The sequence below is a fragment of the Phyllobates terribilis genome, unplaced genomic scaffold (genome assembly GCF_046119375.1).
Source record: "Phyllobates terribilis strain yellow unplaced genomic scaffold, ASM4611937v1 Scaffold_1__5_contigs__length_1240528914, whole genome shotgun sequence".
NCBI classification, from domain to species: Eukaryota; Metazoa; Chordata; class Amphibia; order Anura; family Dendrobatidae; genus Phyllobates; species Phyllobates terribilis.
Genome location: NW_027362761.1, coordinates 40,385,231 through 40,407,653, shown reverse-complemented (window position 1 = coordinate 40,407,653; position 22,423 = coordinate 40,385,231). Strand labels below are relative to the sequence as shown.

General features: G+C 48.9%; 1 protein-coding gene across 1 annotated transcript in view; it reads right to left on the bottom strand.

The window, feature by feature from the left end:
* The window catches only part of CILP2 (cartilage intermediate layer protein 2), a 178,187-nt gene that overhangs the window by 73,474 nt on the left and 82,290 nt on the right, over window positions 1–22,423 (bottom strand). The window contains exon 8 of the mRNA XM_073665292.1: window positions 15,397–15,582. Within this exon, the coding sequence (XP_073521393.1) occupies window positions 15,397–15,582 (186 nt within the window). The remainder of the gene's footprint in view (window positions 1–15,396; window positions 15,583–22,423) is intronic.

The following is a 22,423-nucleotide window of genomic DNA, read 5'->3' as shown; positions in this document are numbered from 1 at the left end:
GTAGGGACTACCGGCATACCAGGAAGACTACAAGTTCCTGGTCGACCTGAAGCTAAACCCTTGACAGGACTAGGAACCACGAAGGCCCCGGCATCCAGGGATAGTGGTTGCCAGAGAAAGGTCCTACTACCAAGCGCCAGGTGAATGAACAGCACGACACAGAAGCTAGGCCCAGTTGCAGGCTGGCCAGGAGCTTAGAGAGAGGGAGACACGGACCAGGAGGCCTTATACCCGCTCACTGGGGAGAAGTCCTGAAGTGCACCCTTCCTACCGAGTACCCTGGACCGTACCAGTAAGTAACAGTAAGGAGGCACTAATGTGTTACAAGGAAAAAACGAGAACCTGTAAAAAACAAATAAAATTAGCGAAGGAGGAAACAGAGAAACGTATTGCTAGGGAAAGTAGATCAAATCCCAAACTGTTCTTTACGTATATAAATAGTAAAAGGATTAAATCGGATAATATTGGACCAATAAAAAGTGAGGAAGGCAAAATCATAGAGAAAGATGAGGATAAAGCTAATCTATTAAATAATTTTTTTTCGACAACTTTCACAAAGGAAATAGAACTAACAGGAGAAATGAGAAGTGACAAGCTTAATCCTCCACTAAGTATGACTAATCTAACCCAAGTTGAGGTACAGAAACGCCTCAGTAACATTAAAATAAACAAATCACCAGGACCTGATGGCATACACCCACGGGTACTAAGGGAACTAAGTAATGTGATAGACAGACCGTTATATCTTATATTTAAGGACTCTGTTGAGACTGGGTCTGTACCACTTGATTGGCGACAGGCGAATGTAGTGCCAATATTCAAAAAGGGAGCGAAAAGTGACGCCGGAAACTATCGGCCGGTGAGTCTGACGTCCGTTGTGGGCAAAATTTTTGAAAGCTTCATTAAAGAGGCAATTACGGAGCATCTTGATGCTAATAATCTTTTAATCCCGAACCAACATGGATTCATGAGGAATCGCTCCTGCCAAACAAACCTGATTGACTTCTACGAGGAGGTTAGCTCTCGATTAGATCAGGGGGAACCAGTGGATGTCGTGTATTTCGACTTCTCAAAAGCGTTCGATAGCATGCCACATAATAGGTTGGTATACAAAATGAGAATGATGGGGCTGGGGGAAAATGTCTGCAAGTGGGTAGCTAACTGGCTAAAGGATAGAAGGCAGAGGGTGGTTATAAATGGAATATTCTCAGATTGGGTAAGCGTCACTAGTGGGGTACCACAGGGGTCTGTACTAGGCCCAATGTTATTTAATATCTTTATTAACGACATAGTCAACGGGATAAATAGTAAAATATCAATATTTGCAGATGACACAAAGTTATGTAAAACAATTAATACAAAAGAGGACAGTGCAGACCTACAGAGGGATTTGGATAAGCTGGGTAGGTGGAGCATTAAATGGCAAATGAGGTTTAATGAGGAGAAATGTAAGGTCATACATATGGGAAGGAAAAATGGAAGTCACCAGTACTCACTGAATGGGAAATCATTGGGGAATTCAGAGATGGAGAAGGACTTGGGCATCTTGATTGATAGCAAACTAAATTGGAGTGCCCAAAGTCAGGCCGCTGCTGTAAGTGCAAACAGGGTAATGGGATGTATCAGAAGAGGTATAGCTGCAAAGGATGAGAACATTGTTCTTCCACTGTACAAAGCACTGGTCAGACCACACTTGGAATACTGTGCTCAGTTATGGGCCCCAATATATAGAAAGGATATAAATGAGCTTGAAAAGGTACAAAGGAGGGCAACAAAATTAATAAAGGGAATGGAGGGACTGCAATACCCAGAGAGGTTGGCAAAACTAGGACTATTCAGCCTGGAAAAGAGAAGGTTGAGGGGGGGCATAATAAATGTGTACAAATATGTTAGGGGACAGTATAGAGATCTTGCCCGGGATTTGTTCAAAAGAAGGGATATTACGGTAACAAGAGGGCATTCACTAAGACTGGAAGAGAAAAGGTTTCAGCACCAGCATAGGAAGGGGTTCTTTACGGTAAGAGCAGTGAGAATATGGAATTCACTGAGTGAGGAGACGGTAATGTCAGATTCACTACACCAGTTCAAGCGGGGACTGGATGCATTTCTAGATACCAGGCAGATTTCAGCATATACTTAAAAATAAAATAAAATAGTAGGTTGATACAGGGATTTATTCTGACTGCTGGTTTCAGAGTCGGGAGGGAATTTTTCCTCAGGTGAAGATTGGCTAAATCATTTGGGGTTTTTGCCCTCCTCTGGATCAACTTTAGCAATTACAGAACTAACAGGTCGAACCTGATGGACGCAAGTCTTTATTCGGCTTTACAAACTATGTTACTATGTACCTGACATCCGCACCAGTAAAGGTACTGAAGTGAATCTCCGGTCTCTGTCAGTTAATCCTGCTGCGCCATCTCTCCTGCACTACAAGCCCCAGCATCACCACCATCTGCATCTACACTGCCCCGGGGGCCCGCTCCGCCTGTGGAGAGCAGAAACATCCCAGCTGCCATCCCATCACCCCTAGAGGTCAGTAGCGCCGGTAACCATTACCGGAAACCATAGGTGGCGTCACGAGACAAACTGTACACTAAAACCCCTTTTAAAAGAGAGACCCAGAGTACGGGCCCGGGAGCCGACAGCCGTGACCTCGTAAACAAGGTAAAAGGCCCGGGTACCGAGTCCCCTATATATCCCCCTGGGTGACACAGCTCTCTTTCCTGGCGTCACGAACAGGATTTCGTGCCCGTTGCCACCAGGTACTGTGTGCCGTATTGAACTGTGTTTTAACTATGGTGAATATCGCCGCCATTACCGCGTTGCCGCGCGGGAAGAAGAGGGGGGTAACCGCGGAAACCAGAGAGGCGTGACTGTTGGTAGCGCGCGAAGCCCAGGCCCCGCCTCGCGCCTCGATGCCAAACCAGGAAGCGTCAGGTCCCGAAAAAGTAAAGGAGGTAGGCTACGGTTCACTAGGGGGGCGCAACCATGGCCGACGACCAGCAAAACGCCGGAGCAACGGTTAACGCTCTTGATGCTCAACTCGCGCCCGGCGCTGCACAAGCCGGTGCAGCCGCCCCACCAGCAGGGGTCGCGATTCCAGTCATGCCCATGGCCCTGCCGTAGATCCCCGGAACAAAATGGCTTCCCCTGTATGATGGCAAACCAGACACCCTGTCTGGATTCAAGAGAAAGATATGGGGTGTATTGGACATGTATTCAATGACTGGTAAACAGAGAGCCGCTGTTGTGCTGGGACAATTGACTAGTGCCGCAGAGCGGGAAGTTGAAATCTGGCCAGCCACAGACCAGGAATCAGTATCCATTATCTTTAAGAGACTGCAAACTGTCTTTGAAAACCGCACTGAGACAGATCTCCGGATGAGGTTCTACCACTGTACCCAGAAACCTGAGGACAGTATCTGGGACTATGCCTGGTGCTTACAGGAAGCCCTGCGGGCCCTGAAACAGGTGAGTCCAGCCAGCAAACATGGTGAGGACAAAATGCTGACAGAACAGTTCATCCTGGGGTTGAGGTCTCAGGAGGAGAGCAGAACCGTACGGTGGTGGGCCTTAGATCATCCAAATGCCACCTTTGACGCCCTGAAGGACATGGCTATTAAGGGTCTGCAGCCCCTGGAACCATCAGATACTGCTATCCAGTGTTACGAGGGTGGGGCCACCCCAGTGCCCGCAGCACCCACTGCTCCTTCATTAATGGCTGAAACAAAAATGCAAACAGTGCCCCCTAGCGAGCTGGACAGCCTGCGCTCTGAAGAGCGTCAGCTAAGTAAAACCCTGGCCACTGTCCTGAGCACCCTGCAGCTACAGACGGAGCCCGAGCCGGAAGGAAGGATCCTACTCGCCGACAGTCCTGAAGATGTCCCCTGGATGAGGAAAAGAAGGAGGACAACGCCACCCCGTATGAGGACAACGCCACCCCGTGGGAGGACCAAAGACCAACGTCGCCCTCCAGGAGACTTCATCTGCTACCGTTGCCACAAGGCAGGCCACACCGCGCGGAACTGTCCTTTAAAGGGCAAACCCTGGGGCCAAGGGCCGACACCCAGGAGTAGATCAATCAGGCCCATCAAGCTGGTACCACCGGTTTGTAGGAGGAAGGCCTTTCCTGTCCATCGTGCTGGACGGTATAGCAACACCTGCACTACTGGACACCGGGTCACAGGTAACCATCATACCTGACATCCTCTACAAAAGGTACTGGTCCCTAGATGAACTCCATCCGTCAGCCCCAAATCTCTCTGTGTATGCATCCAATGGCCTTCCTCTTAACCTAGTAGGGGTTAAGGACGTGACAGTGAAGGTGGGGAGAGCGGAACTAAAGGACCAAGGGCTGATTGTAGTGGAGTCTAACCCTGGTGATACAGACTTGTATATGATACTTGGTACAAATGTAGTTGGTAACTGTTTGGAAGAAGTGTTGTTCTTACTCCAACAGACACTGCAAAACCGGGGCAGAAGAAGGTGCTCCAGAAGGAAATTCACGCCCTCCTGTACCAGCAACAGGTAGAACTAACAGGTGGTGAGATTGGTAATGTACGGGTGACCGACCGGATACTCATTGTGATTTCCCCAATGAGTAAAATGCTGATTTGGTGTAGGGCAGCAATAGGTCTCAAGGGACAGAACTACCAGGCGGTAGTGGAGCCCATCAGTTCAGAACACAGACCTACACTCCTAACTGCTAGAGGGGTAGTTGATGTACGCAATGGAAGGGTACCTGTACGTCTCCTAAATTGTGGGGAGGAGGAAGTTAAATTTCCACGATACGCCGCTGTTGCCCGACTGTATACTGTGAATGATGATGCCATACACACAGTGGAATCCTTGACCCCACTGGATACGGTGGAGGACAATGACTCCGAAGTTCAGCTGGAGGATTGGTGTCAACAGCTCCATGTTGGGACTGACGCCACTCCTGCCTATCAGAAACACGGTGTTTACAGAGTGGTTCAGGAATACGAGCAGGTGTTTAATAAACACCCACTTGATTTTGGAAGGGTTAAAGGGGTACAACACCACATACCCACTGGTAACCATCCACCCATTAAGGAGCGTTACAGACCTATACCACCAGCACATTACCAAAAAGCCAAAGAAATGTTGCAGGATATGAAAAAGGCAGGGGTAGTATGAGATAGCTGTAGCCCCTGGGCGGCTCCCCTGGTCCTGGTCAGGAAAAAGGACGGTAGCATGAGGATGTGTGTAGATTATAGACAAATTAATCGAATAACACATAAAGATGCATACCCTTTGCCCCATATAGAGAAATCCCTGGCTGCACTAAAATCTGCCAATTACTTCTCTACACTGGATATCACTAGCGTGTACTGGTAAGTCTCTGTTGCTGAGGAAGACCGGGAGAAGACAGCCTTCACCACCCCGATGGGATTATGCGAGTTCAACAGTATGCCGTTTGGGCTCTGCAACGCCCCCGGAACGTTCCAGAGGCTGATGGAGTGTTGCTTAGGACACCGGAACTTTGAGACAGTGCTACTGTACCTGGATGACGTTATCGTGTACTCGAGGACATATGAAGACCATCTAAAGCACCTGGCGGAGGTATTTGAGGCATTGTCCCGGTACGGGATGAAACTAAAATCTTCCAAGTGCCACCTGCTCAAGTAGAAGGTTCAGTACCTGGGACACGTAGTCAGCTCAGAGGGAGTAGCACCAGACCCGGAGAAGGTCAATGCCATCCAGAAGTGGCCTGAACCAAGAAGCATCAAAGAAGTACGGCAATTCTTGGGACTGGTCGGGTACTACAGGAGGTTCATAAAGGACTATACCAAAAAGGTAGCACCTCTACAAGATCTCCTGGTAGGACAATCAAAAAGAGGAAAAAGTCCCCCATTCCAGTGGGGTAAGGAATAGGCTGAATCCTTCGCAGTAATGAAGGAAGTCCTAACTGGTGAAGAAATCCTGGCTTACCCTGGCTACAGCCAGCCTTTCCTATTGTACACCGATGCCAGCAACGAGGGACTGGGAGCTGTGTTGTCCCAGAAGCAAAAAGGCAGAGAAAAGCTAATTGCGTATGCCAGCAGGAAGCTTCACCCTACTGAGAGGAACCCGGAGAATTACAGTTCCTTCAAGCTGGAGTTCCTGGCCTTGGTCTGGGCTATCACTGAAAGGTTCAAGCATTACCTAGCCTCAACTAAATTCACAGCCTTTACCGACAATAATCCCTTAACAGCGTTGCGTGGCCAGACTGTCGAATTATCAGTTCACAATCAAGTACCGGGCAGGTCACAAGAATACCAATGCTGATGCCTTGTCAAGGATGCCCCACCAGTCGGACACCGAGGATGAAGTGGATGATCTCGAAGAAATTGAACTGCCTGATTTCCACAGAAATGGAATGGTCCATGAACCACACGCCTCTAGAAGATGTCATGGTAGGACGCCAAACCCTCTAACTCATCACAGCTGGAATGAGACCCAGGACAGTGACCCGGTTGTCAGCCTCATCAAAAGACTGATAACCCAAGAAGGTTCTCACCTGGAGAAGAATGCTCCCCCACAAGCCAAACACCTGTGGAATGAGAGAAGCCGGCTGTTCATCTACAGAGAGAAGCTGTGCAGAAGGTATGTCAACCCCAAGACCCATGAAATGGTGTGGCAGATTGTTGTACCTAGGACAGATATCCAGATGGTGTTAGAGGCCTACCACGATCAAGCATGTCACTTTGGCTGGAAGAAGCTGGAAACCCTGCTGAAGGACTGATTCTATTGGGTTGGAATGCGGAGTTCCATAGAAAGGTGGTGCCGGAATTGTGGGCCCTGTAGCCTCAGAAGGAAAGACTACGGCAGCCATAAAGCACCCTTGCAGTCCATCAAGACAACCCAACCCCTGGAGATTGTCGCTCTGGATCACGTCAAACTGTCGCAAAGCAGATCCGTCTATTCCTATGCCCTGACCATGGTGGATCACTATTCCTGGTTCCTTGTGGTAGCCCCTGTCAAGGATCTGACAGCAGAAACTGCAGCAAGAACGTTTCAAGCCTACTTCTGCAGACCCCATGGATATCCGGAAAAGGTGATCACAGACCAAGGCCCAGCCTTCGAAGCTGAGCTATTCAAGTAACTCCGCCACCTGTATGGATGCAAGAAGATCCGAACTACGCCATATCATCCGCAAACCAACGGTATGTGCGAGAAAATGAACAAAATTGTTATAGACCTGCTAAAAACCCTACCTTTGGAAGAGAGGAACCAGTGGCCAGAAAAGCTGCCTGACCTAGTGGACCTGTATAACCTCATACCCGTGTGTTCTACAAATTGTACCCCAGCGTACCTCATGAGAGCAAGACCTGGAAAATTGCCCATGGACCTGGAGCTCGGAGTGGTAGAACCTGCTGCAGATACGTCCACTGAAGATTGGGACACAAGTCGGCAAGAGCAGTACAGGAAGGTACAGGCCTGTGTCGAAGACAGTCTAAACAAGGTGAGGGAAAGACAGGAAGAGCAGTATAACAAACAAGCACCAGCAGAACCCTTGGCACCTGGAGAGATAGTGCTAAAGCGGAAAAGAAGAGGTCACAAGCTCGATGACCAGTGGGAAAGAGAGCCTTACACCGTGCTAAACTCCAGATTTGACAACAGTAAAACCTGCCTGATCAGTAAGGATGGAGGTAAGACGACCACAACAGTCTCAAGAGACCACTTGAAAGTGTGTCCAGGTCTACTGAAGACACCGGAAGAAGAAGCACCTCTTGTAATACCGGAGAAACCCGAGGAGGATGTACTTCATACAGTTCTAGGAGATTTCCCTGCGGACTGGCCCAACTTGATGAAGCAGTTATTATACCAGTAATACATTTCTATCAACCACAAGCGGAACCTGTGAGCGCCCTAGAAGAACCTGCTCAGGATCAGGAAGAGTACCCAGTAAGAGGAGGATCACCCGTTGAAGCAGAGCCTGAAGGCCCAGTAATCAGTGTACTTGCCAGTCCCATAGAGAGATTGAGGCAGTTTTATAATCTACAAGCACGTACACCTGATAGGTTAACAGAGAGTGCATGCACAGACACCAGTAACACCCCAGTGCTACGAAGGTCCACACGCAGCACACTAGGCCAAATCCCTGCCAGGTTTAGGGATTAAAATACAAAATGCCTATAGTATAAATAGTTACCCAGTTGGGTATTGCCTATTGTTTATTGTGTAAACTGCAATAATATGTGTTCATGTAGTTACCCGTAAGGGTATAAAGACTTGTAGACTGAGGACTGTGAGCAGCCAAAAACTGTCCTTGTAAATAGTTGCACTCATCAAAAGTGCCCCCTTATTTGACCACTGAACAAAAACCCGTTTGGCGTGGCCGAAGACGTGGTCCAACACCTGGATCACTTATGCCCTGTAGCCACGCCCAGGGCCTACGTTGAGGGTTTTCAGGCGGGTCCCTCATGTTTCTCCTGTTGTTACACCTTCCTCAGTGGAATGGACACCTGGTGACGGGACTTATTGTAACATTATTATTGTTGTTGTAATTATTATTGTTATTGTTGTTACCTGTTTTAAAATGCTTCAGTCCAGGAGTACTGAATTGTACTAGGGGGGAATGTGGCACCCTGCTACAACAGGTACCACAGGACCCAAAAGGGTGCATGGATGTACTTCTCCACAAGAGGCCCTCATTACAAACAAACACATCCACCCTTCCACCTCATACCACCAGAGGGAGCCTGTTAGGGATATATACATGAAGGGTGGAGCCAGGCAGTTCAGTCAGAAGTTCAGTTAGTCTGAGAGAGAGCGTGCTGACGCTGAGAGCAGCGAAGAAGCAGCACGTCTGCTGCTGTATTGAGGGCCCCGAGTGTTGCCGGAGGCAAAGAGAAGAGGAGAGAGGAGTTGAGGGGGCAGAGGAGCATCATAGGCTCACCCCAAGACACAAACTGGACACCGGGTCCGCGCCTACAGGGTCCTCTATACCCAGTAGGGACTACCGGCATACCAGGAGGACTACAAGTCCTTGGTCGACCTGAAGCTAAACCCTTGACAGGACTAGGAACCACGAAGGCCCCGACGTCCAGGGATAGTGGTTGCCAGAGAAAGGTCCTGCTACCAAGCGACAGGTGAAGGAACAGCACGACACAGAGCTAGGCCCAGTTGCAGGCTGGCCAGGAGCTTAGAGAGAGGAAGACATGGACCAGGAGGCCTTATACCTGCTCACTGGGGAGAAGTCCTGAAGTGCACCCTTCCTACCGAGTACCCTGGACCGTACCTGACATCCGCACCAGTAAAGGTACTGAAGTGAATCCCCAGTCTCTGTCAGTTACTACTGCTGCGCCATCTCTCCTGCACTACAAGCCCCAGCATCACCACCATCTGCACCTACACTGCCCCGGGGGCCAGCTCCGCCTGTGGGGAGCAGAAACATCCCAGCTGCCATCCCATCACCCCGGAGGTCTGCAGCAGCGCCGGTAACCATTACCGGAAACCACAGGTGGCGTCACGAGACAAACTGTACACTAAAACCCCTTTTAAAAGAGAGACCCAGAGTACGGGCCCGGGAGCCGACTGCCGTGACCTCCTAAACAAGGTAAAAGGCCCGGGTACCGAGTCCCCTATATATCCCCCTGGGTGACACAAAAGCATCTGCACCGATGCAAAAAAAATTTTTAGGTTGGATCCGGGGCAGGACGAAGTAGGGTCCAAGCAGCATCCTGACCATCGTCACCAGACGTTAACCCCTGGAGGGGGAGGTGATCCTGATGAGACTCAGATACCTGAGGGTCAAAAGGACTGTACTGTGCTGTCAGGGCAGGAATAAGAGGAGGGTGACTCTCAGGGCGTGGAATGAGAGAACAGAGAGGATGATGGTGAGGTCGTGGATCCCACTTGGTGTGAACCCAGTGGCATGCAGCTGAGTAGCTCATCTGAGGAGGTGCAGGAGGAGGAAAATGAGGAAGTTACGTTGCTCCCTATGGCACAGACACGGAGTGATGCAACCACAACGAGTGTTACCGGTCTGGGTGGTGGAACCTCTGTGCTGCGGTGCAAGGAGGGACCAGAGAGGCGTGACTAAGTACCTACTCGGTCTGACCAAGGTCGCACGGCAGCTCAATTGACTCTGTGAACCGGGGAGGGACCGAGCAGGGGGACCTGGTGCCACTCTGGGACGGACCTTGTATGAGAGCAGGTGACACCCACGGGTCAGATGGCAGGAACTGACCGGTACAGGGGATGAGCACGGCAGGAAGGCTGATGGGTGGTCCGGGTAGATAAGCAAGCTGATTCGGCTGATAGCCAGACGGGTGCTCTGGGTAGGCAAGCTGGGGGGAACAGCTGGTAACAGTCAGGTGCTTCAAGGTAAGCAGGTGGGCTGAGCCCATAGACGGACTAGCGGACTGGACTGTAGACAGACTGTTGGGCTGGATTGTAGTCAGACTGGCAGGCTGGACTGATAGACAGACTGGCGGACAGGACTGACTTGCAGAGGGACCTGAGGGCTGAAGCAACAGTAAGTACATAGAGCAACAACCATTGCACAGGCACCTCCATTTTGGAGGAGGTGACATATATGGGAAGTCCTCCGGCCATTGGCCGGGGACTCTTTAGGACGGCGCGCGTGGCCCCTTTAAGAGGGAGGGAGCGCGCACCCTAAGCACCGTGCCCGGGAAGCTGCGTGCACCAGCAGCAGCAGCAGGGAGGCCAGAAGACGCCAGACCAGGACCGCGGCGGAAAGGGGGGCGGCGTTTCTGCCTGGCAGGGGGCAAAGATGCCGATGCTACAACGAGCACTGCATCCTTAGCCACAACAGTGGCTGTGGCCAGCAGCGGTCGTGGGTCTGCAGCTAGCAGGGAGAGCAAGGGTTGCCTAGCCTGGGCCTTTTTTGACACCGTAAAGGATGAGCCAACTCACGTTATCTGCCAACTTCACAAAGAAAGACTCAGTAGAGGGGAAAAGTGCAATAATTTGACTACTACATGCATGAACTGTCACATGCGCACACAACATGCATTACTCTGGCAGTCTCACTGTGATAAAATGCGGACCAGCAAGCCTCACCAACCATCGGCCGCCCCATCAACCATATCTGCTGCTTCTTCCTCCTCCTCTATCCCTGTGCCAAGTGTTGTCACACAGGTATCTGACCACAGAACCTCCACTTGTTTACCCACTCCAGTCAGGCTGAGTGAGAGTACGTCAGCTGTAATGGAAGTAGACATGCCTGCTGTTTTTGCTTCAATGAGCACACCACATCTTTCTCAATCCACCATAACATCTCCACCTGCACTTCACTCACGGTCCAGCAGTTTGTCGTGTTCACCCTACTCCAACCTCTCTTAACACAGCAGCCAGCCCTTGGACCCGCAGTTGTGGTCACGTAAAAGATTGTTTCCTCCTACACATAACAAAACTATGAGGTTGAACTCCACCATCTCCAATCTGTTGGCCACGGAAATGCTGACTTTCCGCCTGGTAGATACAGACAGTTTCTGAAAGCTGATGGCTGTTGCAGTCCCTCAGTACCAGTTGCCCAGTCGCTATTACTTCTCTAAGAAAGCTGTGCCTTTGCTACACCAGCATGTCGCAGACAACATCACCCGTTCCTTGACTAAATCTATGTCTGCCAGGGTGCATATCCCCACAGACACCAGGACGAGTAAGCATGGCCAGGGGTGTTACATCTCGCTGACTGGACATTGTTTGAATCTAGTGGCTGTGGGGGCAGGCGGGGAAGGGGCTGTTCCACAAGCCTTGGAATCCCCAAGGCGTGCAGGACAAACCTCTGTATTTAACACTTTCTCCACTGCTTCTGCCTCCTCCTCCTCCTCTGGGGCTTCCACCTGCACCCTCAACCTCTGCCTTAATGAAACACGCGTTCCAACAGTTCAGAGAGAATCCCCACCCCCTCCGTACTGCGCAGCCCGGGCTCACCGCAATCAGGCAGTGTTAAAATTAATATGCCTTGGAGATTGCAGTCATACAGGTGAAGAGTTGTTAACAGCTATCCAGGCCAAGTCTTAGCAATAGCTGTCTCCGCTGAACCTGGACCAGGGAAGGCAATGTGCGATAACGGTATGTATCTACGCCGGGACAAGCTCACACATGTGCCTTGCATGGCTCACATCCTCAACCTGGTGGTACAGCAATTTCTCCACCACTATCCCGGCCTGGATGCACTGCTGCAGAAAGTATGGAAGCTGTGTGCTCGCTTCTGCCTTTCGCACCCCTCAGGTCATTGAATTGCATAGATACAGAGGTCTTTGTCCATGCCAGTTAACTGGTTGATATGCGATGTGCCGACACGGTGGAATTCCACTCTGCACATGTTGCAGTGACTGTGGCGGCAGGGACGAGCCCTGATGTAGTATTTCATGTCGTATAGTCTGGGCCAATGCAGTACGGACATGAGGCAAATCACGTTTACAGAGTGGGCACAGATTAAAGACCTCTGCACCCTTCTGCACAGTTTTGAAATGGATAGTAAGATGGTTATCGCTGACGACGCCATCATCAGCATCACTATTCCTGTCATCTACATGCTGGAGCAGACTTTTAACAGCCTGCGGGAGGAGGTGGTGGTCCCAGAGGAAGAGGAGGAAGCAGAGGAGGATGTGGAAGGGATAACAATGTCTCTAAGTTCCAGACTGTCGTCACACAGGGGGGTGCCGAGGGTGGATTACAGCGATCGCGGGGGGGTGCTGGTGATACCCGACAAACTGTTAGTGAAGATGCAGGAGCCGAAGAACAAATGCAGGAGGAAGAGGTGATGGGCAAGCCACAATCAGGAGATGAAGAGGATAATCATCCCCTCTCTGTTGTTTGGCAGGAGGCAACGGAGGAAACAAGCATCAGTGCTTCCCAGCCATCAACACACCATGGGCTTGGACCTCATGGAAGAGCCGACATATGAGCGCCTTCTTGCTGCACTATCTGCAACATGATCCCCGTATAGTTAGGATTTGAAATAGCGCTGACTATTGGGTTGCCACTCTGTTAGATCCACGTTATAAGAGTACATTTTGCCAGATGCTTCCTGCCCTAGAAAGGGACACGCAAATGCTGGAGTATCGAAACACGCTTTTACACAACCTTAAGAAAGGTTTTCTCCAAGACAGCAGTGAGGCACACAGTATGCATCGCAGCTCTAGACTTCCAACCTCCGGAACATCAATTAGTCAACGCCAAAACATTAGCTGTAGCGTAAGTGACAGAAACAATTTCTATGAGTCCTTTCACACGTTTTTCAGACCAGCTCGTGCACCAGCACAACAGAGTACAAGTCAGACACGTGGTGAATGACTGGAGAGGATGGTGCAGGAGTATCTTGAGTTCAATATCAATACCAACATGGAGGGTTTGGACTCTTTTACATTTTGGTCTTCAAAAATGGAAGAATGGCCTGAGCTCGTCTGTCTTACCTTGGAGGTTTTATCATGCCTCTCATGCCTTATCATAAATCTCATGTTCTCTCAGAAGGTGTCTTCAGCGCTGCTGGTGGTGTCCTGACGGATAAGCACAGCTGGCTGTCCCCTGAAAGTGTAGACAGCCTTACTTTTATTAAGATGAAGAAGTCATTGATCTCCAAAGACTTTTGCAACCCAATCTCAGACTGTGCAGACTAGGCAATGTTGTAGTTTTTAGTGTGCTGCATTGATCTCGCATAATTGCAGTCTATGATATCTTTGTGGCTTCTGTGCCTGCTGTTGCTGCTGCAGATGTTTGCAATAATTTTTGGAAATGTGGAGACTCCTGATTGGGTCTCCATCTGCTGGGTTGGCTGTAGTGGAAGAGGTGTCTGTTCCCATTATACTATTTCTACTCTAGTAAAATTGATGCCACTTTGGTGGTGTCTGCCCCTAATTTTTTTTAATTTGAAGACTTCTGGTTGGGTCTCCATTTGCTGGGGTGCTGTCATGGTAGAGGTGTCGGGACCCATTATACTATTTCTATTCTGGTGAAATTGATGCCACTTTGGCGGTGTCTGCCTCTAATTTTTTTAAATTTGAAGACCCCTGATTGAGTCTCCATCTGCTGGGTTGGCTGTAGTGGAAGAGGTGTCGGTCCCCATTATAATATTTCTACTCTAGTGAAACTGATTCCACTTTGGTGGTGTCTGCAACTAATTTTTTTAAATTTGAAGACTCCTGATTGGGTCTCCATCTGCTGGGTTGGCTGTAGTGGAAGAGGTGTCGGTCCCCATTATAATATTTCTACTCTAGTGAAACTGATTCCACTTTGGTGGTGTCTGCAACAAATTTTTTTAAATTTGAAGACTCCTGACTGGGTCTCCATCTGCTGGGTTGGCTGTAGTGGAAGAGGTGTCAGTCTCCATTATAATATCTCTAGTGAAATTGATGCCACTTTGGTGGTGTCTGCCACTAATTTTTTTAAATTTGAAGACTCCTGATTGGGTCTCCGTCTGCTGGGTTGGCTGTAGTGGAAGAGGTGTCCATCCCTATTATACTAGTTTTACTCTACTGAAATTGATGTAGTGTCAGCCCCTAATTTTTGGAAATGTGGAGACAACCACCCGTGTTACTATCCTTAAATTTTTGTACCAATATTACTCTATGAAGCGGATTTTTCTGCCATCTGAGTGTTGTTGAGCATAAAAGCTGCTTGTGCTGTTGCATGTGGTATCAGGGCTCCCAGCATAGCAGGCCTACACCGATCCCTCACCCACCTTGTCCTAATGTGAAGTTCAATTCAAAGCTGTAAATACTGGCCCAGACCTTGATACCTCATGCATGGCCCATGGCTGACTGCTGCCGTGCCATTATAAAATTTGATGCCACTTTTCCTGGTGTCTGCCCCTAATTTGAGACGTTTTAGCAGCTTTTGGGCCTGTTTGAAGGTGTTGCGTATGCGTTTGGTTTTGCCTCCCATTGAATCCAATGGGGTTCGATATGTTTGATGAATTATTCGGCAAACATCAGGCGGTTCGCCGAGCCGGGACGAACCAAACAATCAATGGTTCGCTCATCTCTACTTATTTACTCTGACAGAGATATAGAATTTCTATCCTATCCTGGATTTTCTTTTATCTTTTAGTATTGCGTGTTCAAGTTTATGGTATCTCTGCTCATATTTGTTAGGTTCTGTTCACATGTCCATTTAACTATACTGTTTGTGTGTTCCGATTAGAGCAAATAAATGAACAAAGTTAGGATACATAAATGGCTAAAGTGGTTGTCTCATCACAGCTAACCCCTATTATATCGTCACTGTAGCAAAGCTGAATTTTCCTGGTTTGCCATACCTTACTTCTGCAGTAGCTACTACAAAGAGGCTCACTCGTGCTCATAGATGGGTGTCCTGAGCCAGAGACCCCATTTTAGATTTCTATATGGTGATTTAGGGATTATAGACTAGGATTGTCTTCATGAGACTCCTCCTTTAACTGTATTTGCTTTTGTGGATTACCTAGTTTGCATGGTGGAGTAATGCAGACTCTTCGCTCAATGGCTTTCCCTTTACATTTTTCTAGGCTCAGTGACATTACAGGCCGAGCATTGATGCAGGTACGTTGTCTGATCTGGATACCTTTTGCTCCACATCCTGTATAGGAGCAAGTACTCCATGGAGACCAATGTGACCAAAAGAGAGGATCTGCAATGGTAAAAAGTTATACAAGACTGATTATATTGAACATGTCTATATTAAAATAATCGTTTTGATAGAAGAGAAGGTTTATTTGCTTTCTGAAGTTATAGTCCTGCATTTTACCACCAAGTTATCCAGTAAAGATTCTCTATCTACTATTTTAGTTTTCCTGTGTAGATCCCCCAGAAGCATCCAGAATTTTTAACGGCAATTTAACAAGAGGTCTCACACATTATCTAAAGATTATTGTAGTAAAACAAGCTTTGGGATGACCTGAATAGAGACTTGTCTCTTTTAATGTAATTACCAGCTGACACTGTAGTGGCTCTAGACCAGAGATGTCAAACTGAAATATACAGAAGACCACAATTAAAAGCTTAGACAAAGTCACGGGCCAACCTTGATATTTAATAAAAAAAATGTCTACAATTGAAGTTTTTCCTTATCATGAAATATAACTATGAACCTTTTCATATGGAAACAAATTTAAAGGGGTTATCCCATGAAAAAAAGTACAATTTAATTAATAGATCTTAGAATAAAATAAACACAATCACGAATGAAGCATACTGAAATAATATACAGTGGGTACAGAAAGCATTCAGACCCCTTTAAATTTTTCACTCTTTGTTTCATTGCTGCCATTTGGTAAATTCTAAAAAGTGCTTAGGGTCATTGTCTTGTTGGAAGGTAAACCTTCAGCCAAGTCTGAGGTCCAGAGCACACTGGAAGAGGTTTTCATCCAGGATATCTCTGTACTTGGCCACATTCATGTTTCCTTCCATTGCAACCAGTTGTCCTGTCCCTGCAGCTGAAAGACACCCCCATAGCATGATGCTGCCACCACCATGTTTCACTGTTGGGATTGTATTGGGCAGGTGATGAGCAGTGCCTGGTTTTCTCCACACATACAGCTTAGAATTATCACCAAAAGTTCTATCTTTGTCTCATCAGACCAGAGAATCTTATTTCTCATAGTCTGGGAGTCCTTCATGTGTTTTTGAGCAAACTCTATGCGGGCTTTGCACTGAGGAGAGGCTTCCGTCGGGCAACTCTGCCATAAAGGCCCGACTGGTGGAGGGCTGCAGTGATAGTTGTCTTTGTGGAACTTTCTCCCATCTTCCTACTGCATCTCTGGAGCTCAGCCACAGTGATCCTGGGGCTCTTCTTTACCTCTCTCACCATGGCTCTTTTAGGAAGACTTCTTGTGGTACCAAACTTTTTCCATTTAAGGATTATGGAGGCCACTGTGCTCTTAGGAACCTTGAGTAATGCAGATATTCTTTTGTAACCTTGGCCAGATCTGTGCCTTGCCACAATTCTGTCTCTGAGATCTTTGGGCAGTTCCTTTGAGCTCATGATTCTCATTTGGTCTGACATGCACTGTGAGCTGTGAGGTCTTATATAGACAGGTGTGTGCCTTTCCAAATCAAGTCCTATCAGTTTAATTAAACACAGCTGGACTCCAATGAAGGAGTAGAACCATCTCAAGGAGGATCACAAGGACATGGACAGCATGTGACTTAAATATGAGTGTCTGAGCAAAGGGTCTGAATACTTATGACCATGTGATATTTCAGTTTTTCTTTTTTAATAAATTTGCAAAAATTTCTACATTTCTGTTTTTTTTTCAGTCAAGATGGGATGCAGAGTGTACTTTAATGAGAAAAAAATGAACTTTTTAGAATTTACCAAATGGCTGCAATGAAACAAAGAGTGAAAAATTTAAAGGGGTCTGAATACTTTCCATACCCACTGTAATATGTTATGTAAGAGCAGTAAAAAGCATATGGCCCAATGGCCTAATTTACATATTTAATAACAAAGGATAAAAAAAACTTGAATAAATAAATAATACAGATAATAAAGTATGATGCCAACAAAAGTGCCCCCCAAACACAATATGATATCCCCACATAGTCGTCCATACTGGATAATGGGAACCACATAATCTTCCATGCAGAATAATGAGCCCCATATAGTCTTCCATACAGAATAATGGGCCCCACATAGTCTTCCATACAGAATAATGGGCCCCACATAGTTCTCCATACAGTATAATGGATCCCACATTAAAAGAATAAATACTCCCCTCTCTCTGGTCCCCCGCTGCTCCGGTCTTGGCAGCGAGCGCTCTGAAGCTGTCATCCACACAAAGCAAGAAGGAGGACAAGGAACACAAGAAGAGAGGAGGCGCCGGATCAAGACGAGTGACTCCCATTGGACCAGTCCACAACGTAGGTGAGCAGGGCTGCCACCAGGAATTTCAGGGCCCCACACTGGCAAAATTTTGAGGCCCCCTTGAGACTCCGTCCAAGCTCCACCCCAGTTCCGCCTGGCCAAAAGATTTTTAAAGCTGTCACCACGACAAGGAGATTCTTCTGGGCTGGGCCTCTCACCTATTAAACATTTGTTAAAATATCCAGTACTCTTTTTAGGTATATTTTTATTTATTTTCTTTAAGGGAATGTGTCACGTACATTTTTTAAAATTACCAATAATATCACACACAAGAGAGAAATACCGTCACACCATGGCCGAGCCACATATTACCACCACATAATGAAAGAATAATACCACATACAAGGAATACCGCCATACCATAACCAGACCACATATTACCATCACAGAGTGACCCAATAATACCACATACAGGGAACAAATACTGCCACACCATGACCAGACCACATATTACCACCACATAGCAACCAAATAATACCACAGACAGGGACAAATACCACCACATCATGACTAGACCGCATATTAACCATATTACACCACATAGTGACTGAATAATACCACATACAAGAGACAAATACCGTCACACAATGACCAGACCACATATTACCACCACATAGTAATCGAATAATATAATATACAAGGAACAAATACCGCCACACCATCATCAGACCACATATTACCACCACATAGTGACCGAATATTACAATACTGATCATTAATAAAAAAACACAATACTAATATTACCATAAGTGCGTGCCATTACACACGGAGCTCTGTATATGACGCGCCCCCTGGGCCAGTGCTGTAGTGCGGCGCGCGTGCGCGCAGGGAATACCCGGAGCCGGATCCGAAGGGGGGTGGTAGTCTTCGTGTGGCGGTGACCCGGTCCGTGCCCAGGGTGGTCAAACTAAGTGGCAGTTATTGGTATGATGGTATTAGTGTCCGACTACGCCACCCGTTGAATGCGGCTATGAAGCCGCCGCTGCAGGGCAGTCCGCTGAGGCCGGTGGTACGGATGTGCAGCGTGGATGGTATAACCCCCAACGGGAGGGGTATGGCCTCAGGGCAGAGGATGAGGTTGATGTTGGGAGTGATGGTGTGGATGTCCCAGCACTAATGGTGCGACAAGGAAGCACGGAGACGCGAGGGTACAGTTCATGGTCTTTACTGATGGTACAAGGCAAATTCCCCCGGGAGTACTGGCTAGTAGTTGGGGCCTGGTTAGTCTGCGAGTAAGCCGGAGTTCCCCTGGCCAGGTGGAGTTGTAGGCCTTCCCGTTAGTCTGTACCCTTCCTGGCTACCCTGCTTTCGGCGGTTACAAGTAGCCCACGTCCCTGGGTATACCGTGTGGTGCTCACCCGTATCGCTGGTGACCTGGGGCCTCCTGTTAGCCTCCGCTCCGGGATGGCGGTGCTGGTCCCTTCGTTGTGACTGAGCCTCCGGGCTTTTATGGCCAGAGGACCTGGAATCCCCTGCCGGATGGATTCTGCTGCTGGGTATATCTTAGTCCCCACAGCCTCGGACTCCTGTGTCCGGTTTTAGTACCTTCTCCCAGGGCGAGCTCTGCACAGCTCCAGCCCCTGGCGCTTCTCCTTGGCTCCTACAGAGCTCCTGATGTCTATCTGTCCCTGTTTCTGCGTGTCCAGACCAGACTCCGTCTCTGTCTGGAACTCCTCTCCCTAACCCTGCTTCAGCCCCAGTTTATATAGGGGAAGTTCTTCCCCTCCCAGGACTGGGCAGGAGGTGTGGCATGCTTAGGATTCCTGCCCAGGAGACCTCCCACCTGCTCACAGACGTAATACTGCTATTACTGTGGAAACCAGACCCCTGGGGTGCCACATTCCCCCCTAGTGAAATTTAGTACTCCCGGACTAAACATAACAGGGTATAAACAATAACAATTAAATACATGAGATGGTCACGGCGTGTCCGTAACCGGGAAGCAATAAGGGTGTCCATTTCACCAAAGAACAGGGAGCCGTAACCAGGTAGGGGTCTGTCCTGCCCCGAGTCTTTAACAGTCTTTAGTCCATTCCTGGGTTACGCTCCAAACATATTTACAACAGAGTTCCGGTTACTCACTGTCCATAACCTGTCAGTCCATATAAAGAAATCTGTAACTGAAAAACATAATTAGCAACGGCTACAACAAAACAGGTAACCATAAAATAGTTAAAGCAACTAGCCAACTTAGATTCTCCAACGTACGGGGATCTGGCCTCTGGTAACCCTAGTGGACCTACGGAGCTCACTAACTGGTCCTGCACTACAGGGTGTAGGAGGTGTTATGGGCAGGCTGGGCAGCTTTCTGCGCACTCTTTGGCTCACTAGGGGCACGGCAGGCTCACTACTAGCAGAGGGTTGATCCTCCTGTACTGCTGGTGTGGACTCTTCTGCCTCTTGGGCCGGCTGCTCTTCCAGCTCTACTGGTTCTTCTGTAGGCACTTGCGGGGCTGGCTGGAGAAAGGTGAGGACGGGTACCACGACAGCACCGTTTACTTGTGTCCAAGACCGGGGGAAGTCTCCGAGTACAGTCCTGATCATTTCTTCCCTTTCCTCTGCGGGTCGAGGGTTTTCTTGATCTTCTTCTTCAGGGCTTTGCAGCTGCTCAGGACACTTCTTCAGGTGGTCTCTGGAGACAACGGCTGTGGTTTCTCCTCCATCCTTACTGATCACGCAAATCTTTGGGCTCTCATGGCTTGATGGCAGTACGGTGTACGGGTCCTTCTCCCACTGGTCGTCCAACTTGTGGAGCCGTCTTTTCCTCTTCAAGACCTGCTCTCCAGGTACCAGGGGAACAGCGGGAGCATACTGATTATAAGCCCTCTCTTGCCTTTCTCTAGCTTGAGACAGACTTCGCTCCACGCTCTCCTGCACTTTCCGATACTGCTGCTGCCGTTCTGTATCCCAGTCTGCCTCTGGCGAGGTGTCCTCGGGCGTCAGGACTCCCATATCCAGGTCGATAGGCAGCTTACCAGGTCTCGCTCTCATTAGGTAAGCCGGGGTACAGTTGGTAGAACCTACAGGGATGTGGTTGTATAGGTCCACCAGATCAGGCAGCTTCTCAGGCCACATACTGCGTTCTTCCAGGGGCAATGTTTTCAGGAGGTCTATCACCACCTTGTTCATCTTCTCGCAGAGTCCATTAGTTTGTGGGTGATAGGGCGTTGTTCTTATCTTCGTGCAGCCATACAGGTTGCAGAACTCCTGGAAGACTTCCGCTTCGAAGGCTGGCCCTTGGTCTGTCAGCACTTGGTCCGGGTACCCGTGTGGACGGCAGAAGTGCTGCTGGAAGGCTCTAGCTGCTGTTTGAGCCGTTAAGTCCTTGACCGGGACCACCACCAGGAACCGGGAGTAATGATCTACGATTGTGAGGGCGTAGACATACCCAGATCTGCTTGGAGCCAGTTTCACATGGTCCAGGGCTACCAGTTCCAGTGGCTGTCGGGTGATGATGGGCTGCAAGGGAGTCTTCTGGCTGGCACGGTCCTTCCTTCTTAGGTGGCACGGTCCACAGTCTCTGCACCACCTCTCGATGGCTCCTCTCATGCCTACCCAGTAGAACCGTTCACGCAACAAGAACTCCAGCTTCTTCCACCCGAAATGTCCTGCTCCATTGTGGTACGCCTCCAGAATCATAGCCGCGTCTCGTCTGGGGACCACTACCTGCCAGGTCAACTCATGTGTTCGAGAGTTAACCATTCTCCGGCACAACTTCTCCCTGTAGAGGAACAGCCTACTTTTCTCCTTCCACAGTTGCTTAGTCTCCTCTGGGGTGTCTGGGTCCAGACTGGCATCAGCTTGGGTCAGCATTTCCTTCACCAGACGGACTGCGGGATCACAGTCTTGCGTCTCCGCCCAGTTGTAGTGGGGCAAGGGATTGAACGTCGCGGAGCGCCTGTCCTTCACACGGCTGGAATACAGGGTAATCCCATGACGGTGGAACGCAGGGAGCTCAACTTCTTCCAGATCTTCTGGATCTTCCCCTACGTCCGGTAAGTTCGGCATTCTAGACAGGGCATCCGCGTTGGCATTTGAGCGTCCTGCCCGGTATTTGATGGTGAATTCAAAGTTGGACAGGCGAGCCATCCATCTCTGTTCCAGAGCACCGAGCCTTGCAGTGTCCAGGTGTGTCAACGGGTTGTTATCCGTGTACACGATGAATTTGGAGGAGGCAAGGTAATGCTTGAAACGTTCGGTCACTGCCCACACTACTGCCAGGAACTCCAGCTTAAATGAGCTATAATTCTCAGGGTTCCTCTCCGTGGGCCGTAGCTTTCGGCTGGCGTAAGCGATTACCCGTTCTTTCCCCTGCTGGATCTGGGACAGTACGGCTCCTAGCCCGATGTTGCTTGCGTCCGTGTGGAGGATAAAGGGCTGGCTGTAGTCTGGATATGCCAGGATTTCATCCCCCGTGAGGGCCATCTTCAGCTGGCAAAAGGACTCCTCTTCCAGCTTTTCCCACCTGAAGGGCGGCTTCTGGTTTTTGGCTTTTCGAGATTGACCTATCAGGAGGTCCTGCATAGGGGCTGCCATTTTGGTGAAACCGGGAATGAATCTTCGGTAGTAGCCTACCAACCCGAGGAACTGCCGCACTTCCTTTATG